Genomic DNA, 9,987 nt, shown 5'->3' with positions numbered 1-9,987 from the left:
ACACAAATTATGAAGTGCAGGATCCACTGGCAAGTTCCTTATTTGGCCCTGGTGGGGAGGAGGAGTGGCAAGAGGCAGAAAAGCCAGTGCTCCTCGTTTGTGTGGATGCAAGCCTGTGCTCTGCTAAAAAAAGGTGTCGGGATCTCACCTCAACAGCGTCTCTGGGTGTGGCTTTCCTCACCATCGGTTTCCATCTCCAGCACACCAAGAGCTCAGAAAGATCAAGCAGCTGTGCCCAAGGAAATGTGGGAGCAGCTTTTTTGTCTAGGTGTTCTTCGGTGCCCACTCTTCAGGCAAGCCCAGCCCAGCTGATCTCCTTGGTGGCCTCAGCTGCTGGAGAAATCCACGGGATGCTGCTCTTCAGTGAAAGAGTGCAGCAGTTGTGAAGATAAGCGGCACAGACACAAATGCCTGTGGAGAGAAACAGCCACATGGGTAAATCTCTGCCTGTGGGGAGACAGATGTATTTGGGCTAGAGAGAGATGAACTAAGGCCTGGGAGGAAGCAGGAAGGGTGGGATGGGGATGTGCTCTGTTCTGCCTCCTGCCCTCCCTTGATCTCTGCTTTTGATCTTGTCCCCCTCATCCTGCTGGTGCTTTGGCAGTGCCCAGCCCTGCACTGTTTGCAGGTCAGCTCCCAGAGATGGCCAGGGAAAGGGAAAGCACTGCTGCTGCCCTGCAGAGCCTGGAGTGGGGGTGCAGCCGTTGCTGGTCCCCTCCTGCCCATCAGAGGAAGACCTGACTTGTTGGACTGGAGCTGTGGAGGGAAAGGCTCTGTGGGAGTTGGCCGCAGGTGTGTCATGGGAAGGTGTAAGCAGCAGGAATTTGGCATAAACAAGATACTGGGCTTGTCAGGCTCGTTCCAGGCTCTTAGCCTCGAGAGCTGTGTCTTTACATGTGAGTTCAGCACACTCTGTTTCATTTCTGGGATAGTGCTGATACCAAATCAACACCTGACTGCTGCCAATTGTGGTGCTTTCTGTCCTGCTGTGGGCTGTGAAAGCTGATGGAAGGAACAGGCTTTGCTAGAGGGACTAGTTCCCTTGGCCTTCACCCAGAGCTCACATATCTGAATCATAAAGGGCTGTGGTATGTAGCTCAGCAGAAATTAGAGCTGAGGGAGCTGATCTGGTTTGGTCAAGTCTTTTCACTGAAGCTGCACAGACCTTTGAGGTATGATGGAGCCTCAGGTGCAACGTTGGGTTACGTATCACAAACCCAAACCTCTGACAGAAAGGGGATGGAGGTTTTTACTGGAAAAAAAACAACCATTGGCATCCTGAACCAGAGGTAAGCACCTTTTGCTTGAGGGACATATTGGACTTGAGGAGGAGATGCCTCTCCTGCAGTGCCCTTCTTGACCACATGGGCATAAGACACTGGCTGCCCTGAGACAGCACAGCACTAACCACTACTGTGGGTATTTGGTGGCTGAGCTGTGGCTTAATTCATATGAAGATTGATTGGCTCTGGTAGGTGATGGGACCAGGCCTCACAGCTGTGGGTACTTGAGAAAACATCGGCTGTGCAGAGTAATCTGTGGGGCAAAGGGGCCACGTGCAGTCAGGGCATAACAAACAGGGTAAGAAAGGGATTTGTCACCTTCAACAACGGGGTCCAGAGCCTTGCTTGAAGCACTCGCAGCACCTCACCATGTGATACCATTAGCTAAATTAATAGTTCAGTGAGACATCCAGCTGTGGAACTCAGTGGGCTTCAAACCCCATAACATCTCCTGGTGCAATGAGCTGGCTCTGCTGTCCCAGCACCAGGGAAGTACAGGAGGGGTTGAGCTCAAGGGATGCCAAGGGGTCCTGGAGCTCAGGACAGCTGGGGTAGGTGCAAGGGAAAGGGGATCTCGCTGCAGGACACGGTGTCTGACAACAGTGTCCAGGAAGGGAAAGTGTACTGGGATTTGGCCAAGCAGAGTGCTTTGATTTGTCTTTCAACAGCACTCTGGAGTTTATGGTGGTTGGGAAGGGGCTGGGGTTAGGTTACAGTCCTTTCCGGTACTGACAGATAATCCACTGGGGCAAGAGCATCCATTCCTTTTTCATGTGTGGATCCATGGACTGTTGGATCTGCAGGTGCTGAGAGAAAGGAGAGCACTGAGCACAACGTGTCTGCAGAAGCAGGGATGGTGTAGTGGGGTGATGGTATATGCATAAATCATTAGATGTGAACAAGGTTACCCAAGCTGCTTTGAAAAGCTGTGACAAGTTTTCCAGCCCTGCTGTGAGCTTGTGTGCTAGTCTGACATGGTGCTAGGAAAGTGGGGAGTACCTCAAACGGGAAGAAAGCTGTTTTCCTGTTTGTCCCCATCTCCCTGTCCCTCTCCATAATGAACTTGTGAAAGAATGTGGGTTGTTTGGGTTTTCCCCCCCCAACTACTGCTCACATCATAGTCTGTGTTCAGGTTGAGGTGCACGGCAAAACTGCCAGCCTACCCCAAAGCCCAGAGCTGATCTTCCCTTCCTCCAGAATCTGGGGACCTGAATGAAGACGTCTGTACAGGACTTGGGACTTGCTCTGGTTCCAGCTCAGTCAATGTGAACAACCTGGGGACCCCACGAGCCCTCCCAGAGTGGCACTTCTGCTTGTTGGCCTCCCAAAGCCCCTGGGTCCTGCTGGCAGGAGGAGGAGAGCAGGTGTTGGCTGCAGGGACCACAGCCAGGACACAGGGAACTACCAGTCCTTGGGCTCTGCGTGGGCAACAATAAGTACAGCTTAAAAGAGGAGGGGGAGGATGACTTTTACCTTGTGGATGTGCATTTGAGGTAGCTCAATGCATCTACCTTGCTTATGTATAAAAATATAGAACAAACAGCAAAGCCTCAAGAGAGACAGTAACACAAGACAATGTGAAGTCGGTGGAAGAGACCTTAGAGATTAGGGTGTGGGTTTTCCCTCCAGCATCCTTAGGAACATGAAGGCACAGAGATTTTAAAAAACTGAGACACCACAAATTGCTCTAGGCATGAAACTACTCTGTAAATTGGAATGTTTTAAGTCTCTTCCAGAGGCAAGAATCAGGCTTACAAATGCTTAAATATCTAGTCTTGGTTGTTTTTCTCTTTTCCTTTTCTTTTTTTTTTCATTATTCAAAAAGGTAGCAGAAATGAAAAGTAGATGCATGGGGAGAGGGGAGATGTGTTTGACAAAACCCATTTGATTCAGCCTCTTCGAAAGTTTAAAGAGACATTCAGAATGTTTATGGCTCTTTGGACCTCTGTTCAGCACAAGTCAAATGCTGTGGGCATGCTTTAGAAGAAGGAACAAGAAGGAGCTGATTATATCTGGCCCACAGATGTGAAATAGATCTGCAAACCTTTTAGGTTCTATTTTGTAAAAGCTCATTCTTGAGTACTCATAATACCAGATCCTACAGCTGATTACAATTTTGCTTTGTAAGTGGTTGTGAGAAACTGGTTTAGTAATTCAGTAACTAGACTGTGGGAAGCTGTGCAAATTTCTTCAGCAACTTCATTTTGTGGGGGCTAAAATGTTCCTCAACATTTAGCTACTTTTGTTGTTCAATAACCTCTCTTGGTCACTAGCAGGAGCAGGACTTTGAATGTTGAATTGAATTTTAAAGCAAAAATCAAAATCTGACACCAGGCAAATTTCAGGTCTGCTCTCTGGTCAAACATCACTTTATTTTTCACCCTTGTAGCTGAGGGAGGGACCTGATTCAAGCTGGGCTTTCTCCAAATCCAAAAGCACACGAGGTTGCCCATGACTATTTAAGTGATTTTCCACCCACGACCAAGGGAGGGCTCAGCCAGGACAGCCCCTGGTAGTCTCTGGTGAGGAGCTGGCTCTCTGGCTGCTGTTGAGTGTGGGATACTCCCTCCAGCAAACTCAGCTCGTTTAACCCTCAAGGCTTATTTCTTGTATGTGAAGCCACAACACTTTTCTTCTCAGATGGGGTGGTGGTGGGATTGCTGGTGGCACTGGGTGTTACTGGCCTCTTCCCACAGTGACAGCAGTCAGGGCTTGGTTGCAGGGTGGTGGTTCCTCATCTAGATTTTGGAACAGTGGGAAAAGAGGTCCACCAAAAATTTCTGCTGCTTCTGCCCAGGCTGGTGAAATGGCTTTTCCTTGAGTATGTCCCACCTGTCCCTCCTAAGAATAAAAGCCAGTAACAGCCTTGTCCAGACATCCTTCTCCTCAGAAAGGAAATGTCCCTCCTCGTGTTCAGAGCTGTGGGGAGCTAGCACAGGCAGTTTGCGGCAGTGGTGTGAGGGAGGCTGCTGTCTCCCTGGGCTGGGGAAGGGGCCGTAGGGGCAGGGAAGGGCTCTGTCCTTCAGTGACCCTCAGTACCGTGTACTGTGAGGGTGGGTTGAGAAGAAGAAGAAGATGGGCTGCATAGAAATGGAGGGAGAAAATAAACTTGGGAGCTAGTGAGGGTCAGAAGAGTAGTGAGTCAGGAGGCATGAGAAGAAGGTGGAAAAGCTGTTTTCTTGTTTTCCATAGCATTAGGGACAATGCCCTTTGAGTGCTTTGCTGATCCCCTTTATCACAGGGACTTGGCAAGAGAAAGCCCAAGGGGGGAGCGAGGCACCGGAAGGATCTTTGCTTCCATCCCAAAGGCAGTTTGTAATCTGATTCCTGAAATGGGTCTTCAAGCTGTAAGGAAGCTCTCTAGCTTTTTTTTTTTTTTTTTTTCCTTTAAATACCTTAGCACCTTTTAAACCTGGCAGAGTGTTCTGGGAGCTAGGCCAAGACCCTACCGCGGGCCCTGCCCCATGGTCCCCCCATTGTCATCAGATGTCATCTTCTGCCAAAGAGGTGTGAGAGTCATCCTACGGCTGTGCCCCAGGGGCACCGACCAGCCAAGGGCTGCTTTGCTAGAGGGCAGTGGTACAAGGGAGTGGGGAGAAGGCAGGGGATGCTGCAGTGCAGTGGGCTGACCCCGAGTCTTGGGTCTCAGGTAGGACACAGTCCTGCTGGCACAGCCTTATTACCCAGATCAGGGTTATCCATCCTGCTGTGCTCTGCTGTTTCCAGGTTCTAGCTGCTGGTCTTGCACTGCATGGCATGGATGTACCTGGGGTGTGAAAGCTGCCTCAGAGGGCTGGGGTGCTTCTTGCCTGTTTGCCCATCCTCCTCTTCAGCCCCCCAAGTCCAGGCATCGATGTGCAGCCGGCTGTGTGTGGGACTTCCTCAAAGCCAAAGCTTTGCTGCAGTGGAGAGGAATCCAGATGCAATCTTGGCCTCTTTTCACAAGACAGTAAGTCAGTGGCAGCTGGGAAGTGCTGTGTTCCTGTCTAATTAATTATTTTCCTGGGAATAAAAGGCCATGTTTTCTGTTTGGTCTCTGTAATGAATCAATCATTTCTCTAGGTGTGATGTGCAGACAGACATGGAGAAGCAGCCGGTGTCCTCGGCTCTGGGTTCACGTTGGTGTCTGGCTGAACAGCTTCATTCTGTGATGGGAAGCAGCTGAGATCTCTGGTTTCACTATGGGGCCATTTGTTTCCCAAGGGAGACAGGAGAATCATCACTCCTCAGAAACATCACAAAAACTGCTGACCCTGAAAACATGGAGTAATCTGCGATTTCCAGAGTGCCTCCCTTGTCCTTTCCTCCTGCAGCTGTTTCCCAGAGTTGACATAAGCTCAAAGCACTTTTGGGTTCACAGAGCTTCTACTCTGCTGCAAAGGCAGAATCTTTCTCCTCCATGCTGCAGTATGAGAGCTGAGAGCTCTTGCTCCTGATGGGTTTCCTTCTGCCTTGATTGTTGCCCATGAGCAGCGCAGGATGGATACACATCCCAAACAAACCCCTTGGCTGTGCCCTCCAGTCCTGTGTCTTGGGACTGGGAGGACGTGCTGCATAACTTGGTGTTCTTGCCACATATCACATGTTAGGAGGATCCTCACTGTCACTGGGGACAGATAAGACCAGGTTTTGGGGGACTTTGGGTATTAACTTGACAGTGGTGGGTTAATGGTCAGACTCAATGATCTTAGGGGTCTTTTCCAACAAAAATGATTGGATGATTCTGTGAAGAAATTGATCAGCTTGAAGCACGTGTGGTTGGAGGAGAACAAAATACAATTCCTGTCTTTATCTGTATAAAGACCTTTCCATTATGTCTAGTTAACATGCTGCAGCAAAAGAACTATTGCTGAAGAGAGACATGCTTGTTAAGCAGTCAGTACTACCCACATACACAAATTTATATTTTTTAACAAAGGGTTTTTCTGCATGTTCCTCATCCTAATGTGCTGACTTTTTCTTCTTAGTGTAGAGTGGGCAGGGTTAGGCTTGGCTCCTCAGGGCCACCAGTGGCTTTCAAATGCCAGGTGTTCCTACTTGTGACAGAGGAGCCCAGGAGCACCTGGCCCTGGGGTCCTGTGTGTCATCCCCATACCACTGTCTTACCCATCCCTGCAAGCAAAACACTCAAATTCAAGCTGCCATCTCCTTCACAAGGGGCGTTGCATCATTCAGCACTTTGGTTAGTAGGATCTTGGGGCAGATGGGGTGCTATGGGTAAATGGGAAAGGCTTTGCTGCCTACCCATCCTTATTGCTGCAATTCTTCCTCTGTGGCAATGCTTTCCTAACTTTTTATGTAATTGTCCCAAAAGCTGGCAATAAACAGTCCCTGTTTGTGGGCAAGGACAATGCTGAGAACTGTAATGGTGCACCGAGGGAGAGAGAAAGAGCAGCCCCATCCCTGGCACCTTGAAGGAACTGCACCTGTAGGATTAACTCTTTCTTGCATAACTCAAGGGAAACTTTCTGTAAACCCCTGGCACCACTCCCCAGTATGAGTTCAGCCTCTACACTTGTACATTATTGATTTCTTTTCCCCCTAGAGGCTATTGCTTTGAAGTGTTTAAGTGCTTGTGAAACACCTGTGCACTTGAACGTGTCCCTGGTGCTGTTTGCAGGGTCTGCCTGCTCTGCTCGGGTAATCTGTGCCTCTCAGCATCTCAAGTGGGGCACTTCAGAACAGAGGGGCATCCACGGTGGGAGAGGAGCACACAGAAAGCACTCAGACAATCAGCATGTCTGGACATTGTGCCCGTTAGGAAAGGCAGTGGAGGAGCTTCTCATTATTCTTCATGTTTGGAGTGTCTGATGAGGAGGCGTGTGGCCAGTGCAGGCAGTTACCTTATGCAAGGTGAAACTGTGCATGTTTTGCTCCTGGGAATAGCCCAAAGGTAAAGATAAGCTAGTTCTTAGGTCAGTAGTTGTCCCTTAATCACAGGCCAGGAGACTACCAGAGGGCTACTTCTGCCTCTTTTTCCTCCGTACCAGTGCAAGTGAATGGGACCTTGAGTCCTGCTTGCTCCCTCTCTGAGCTGGGGTCCTCCCACAAACCTCTTGAGGAAAAAGCAGAAGGAGAGTACTGGGCACCCTGTCGGCCAGCAGAGAGTAGGGGGTGAGTGGAAGAGAGGAGGAGACCTCCATGCTGAGAGCACTCTGAATTCCAAAACTTTTGAAAGTTGTTCATCACACCAGAGCAACCAGTTGATTGTTCTCCATGAACAAACTTGGTTCATCGTCCAGGCAATCACAAGGAAGCACGGAAGACCAAATGATTGACCTGGGTGCTTTGCTGCCCTGTCTATTCTTCTAACAGGCTGTATCTGAAAAGCACATATTGAGGGTTTGGTGCTCAACAAGGAGCTAACTTGGCCTACAGTCATCTACCATGATAGCACAGTATTCATTCAAGTGCATAGAGACAGAGAGAAATCCGGCTCTGTGTTGCTCATATTGGCATTTTCCACCAAGGGGATATGGCACACATGGGAACATATCAATACTTCAGCTTTTTTATACCAATAGTTTCAAATTTCTATTTCACTTAATGCAGAGAGAGAGAGTCAAAGAAACTGATCAACAGGTCGTGAAAAAAAAATCTATAAAATCTTGCTTTGCAGTTCGTCTGATAAAGGAAATATATAGTGGGTAAACCTTGTTTCTCATCAGGCTGATTCACATTTGTGTAACTCTGATTTTTCTGTCCCTGCACTGTTGTTTCACCTCACGTCATGTACCTCTGTCCTAAGCCAGTATAAGGATGGTCAGAACAATGGTTTTTGTTTGTAGCAAGAGAGGAGATGTGTACACTACCTGTGCTAGCAACTCTGAACAACCAGAGAACATCTTTATAAATGTATTTATAAAGGTAAAACCATCTCTGAACTCTCCATTCATTGCACTATTGCCAAACATAAGAAGCTAAGACAATTGAAATCTGCCAGCATGGGAAAGCAGGGAGACCTAATGCTGCCACAGTGACGTGCACGTGGATGGTGCTGCACTCGCCAGGGCCCTGGTACAGACCCTTGCCTTTGTGAGTGACCCCCTTGACTGCAAACTGGTACCCTGAGCTCCTTCTCAGCCTGCAGCCAAAAGAGGCTTCTCACGTGGGATATCTGAGTCTCTAAGCAGGGAGTAACTGTGCAACTAAATACTCAAGAGCCAAACAGCTTGAATCCCTCTGCTGCTCACACCCCAACGCACCTCATCCACTATCTGTTTCAATAGATGTGTTCCCTCCCAGCATCTTGATCATGGGAAAAGATGTAACATGGGCTTTGGGTGAAGAGTCAGCAAAAGCTAGAAGGCCATGGGGAATAGGAATGCTGCGGGGTGGGCCCCTATGGATGTTTCTATTGGCTTGGCTCAGTGCCAGGATCTTCAAACTCAATGGTTTGAACTCACAGTGGGCTCCAAGCTGGACCCGCCCATCCAGCAGTTCAGGAACTCACAAGCTTAGTGTCTCATATCAGGCCTCCTACAGTGACTTCAGCTGTGGCCTGAGCTTTCAAGAAGAAAGAGGTTCAGACAGGGGACCCGGTGTTTGGTTTTGCATTGCACTGCCAGACAAGAATATCCTGTCGTTATGTGGAATCACTGAAAACTTTAATAGCATCCCTGAAACCTCCCTCCCCTCCCAAAGCATTTTTCTGGCTCTTAGCATGTTAGGGAGTAGCTACAGACTCCCGCAGCAGAACTTGCAGGATTGAGTGGTCTTGGCAGAGTGGCTGCAAAGGGCATCGTGTTTAATAAAAGGGCTAAACTTTACAGTTAAGGTTTTCCCTATGTCTTGAAGTGAGATTTGGTCTTTGGATGTTAAGTGCTGGGCTGATGAACACAGAAAATACAAACTGGCTCCCTGCGTCCCTCTGGCAGCAAGCAGGCAGGCACTTTTCTCCTGCCCTGGGACACTCGGGGCAGATTCCCTGCAGATTCCTACTGTCCTTACTAAGGAGGCATGATTGGCAGCGGTGCTGGGTGCCTGCAGGTGCTGCCCTCCACAGGGGCAGTCCCGGTGGCTCAGCACCGCTGGGAATCAGGCGAGGGGGTCCCAGCAAGGGCGAGGGCAGGGGGAGCGGGGCCGGGGGAAAGAGGAGCAGCGGTGCTTGCTGATGCTCAAACATGGGTCTTCCAACGGAGGGACCTGCCGCAGGGTGAGGGCTCTCGGGGCCCCACAAGTCAAACTGCACAGAGTCACAGTTAGTCATCATCATCGTCATCATCGTCATCATCATCGTCGTCATCATCATCGTCATCATCGTCGTCATCGTCGTCATCATCGTCATCTTCATCATCGTCATCGTCTTCAGTATTTATCTTCCCAGAAAGCACATCCTCTATCCAGTCCTCCAGCTCCTCGGCTGTGGGCAGGTCATCATCATCCCTGATGTCCATCCAGACGCTGTCAGCCTGTGGGGACAGGGGATGAGGGGTTAGCTGCCCTCAGGGACACCGGGAAGGGGAGGGGTACGCAGCTGTTGCGGGCTGAGGCTTGGAGCACGGGTGGGGTGCAGGGCATTGGCTCCCTCTTTCTACAGCCTGTGGATAGGCTCAGCTGGTGTCTCTGCCCAAGCACTGGGATCACCACTTCCCCCTGGAGTGCTGCTGTGACTGACCAGGGGCAGTGGGACTGCTCAGCAGTTTTACAGGGGTGTGTGGTGCTGCTTGCCCTGATGAGACATGTGCCTGCTGCCTATACCTGT

The 9,987-nt window shown here is 49.7% G+C and overlaps 1 protein-coding gene across 1 annotated transcript in view; it reads right to left on the bottom strand.

Annotated features, from left to right (window-relative positions):
- Positions 1–5,354: 5,354 nt before the first annotated feature.
- The window catches only part of CASQ2 (calsequestrin 2), a 36,451-nt gene continuing 31,818 nt past the window's right edge, over positions 5,355–9,987 (bottom strand). Inside the window, exon 11 of the mRNA XM_063394086.1 lies at positions 5,355–9,694. Coding sequence (XP_063250156.1) covers positions 9,485–9,694 — 210 coding nt within the window. The 3' untranslated portion in view covers positions 5,355–9,484. The remainder of the gene's footprint in view (positions 9,695–9,987) is intronic.

The sequence above is a fragment of the Prinia subflava genome, chromosome 3 (genome assembly GCF_021018805.1).
Source record: "Prinia subflava isolate CZ2003 ecotype Zambia chromosome 3, Cam_Psub_1.2, whole genome shotgun sequence".
In the NCBI taxonomy this organism is placed as follows: domain Eukaryota; kingdom Metazoa; phylum Chordata; class Aves; order Passeriformes; family Cisticolidae; genus Prinia; species Prinia subflava.
The sequence above is the reverse complement of the archived record's forward strand: the minus strand, read 5'-3'. Positions and strand labels throughout refer to the sequence as shown.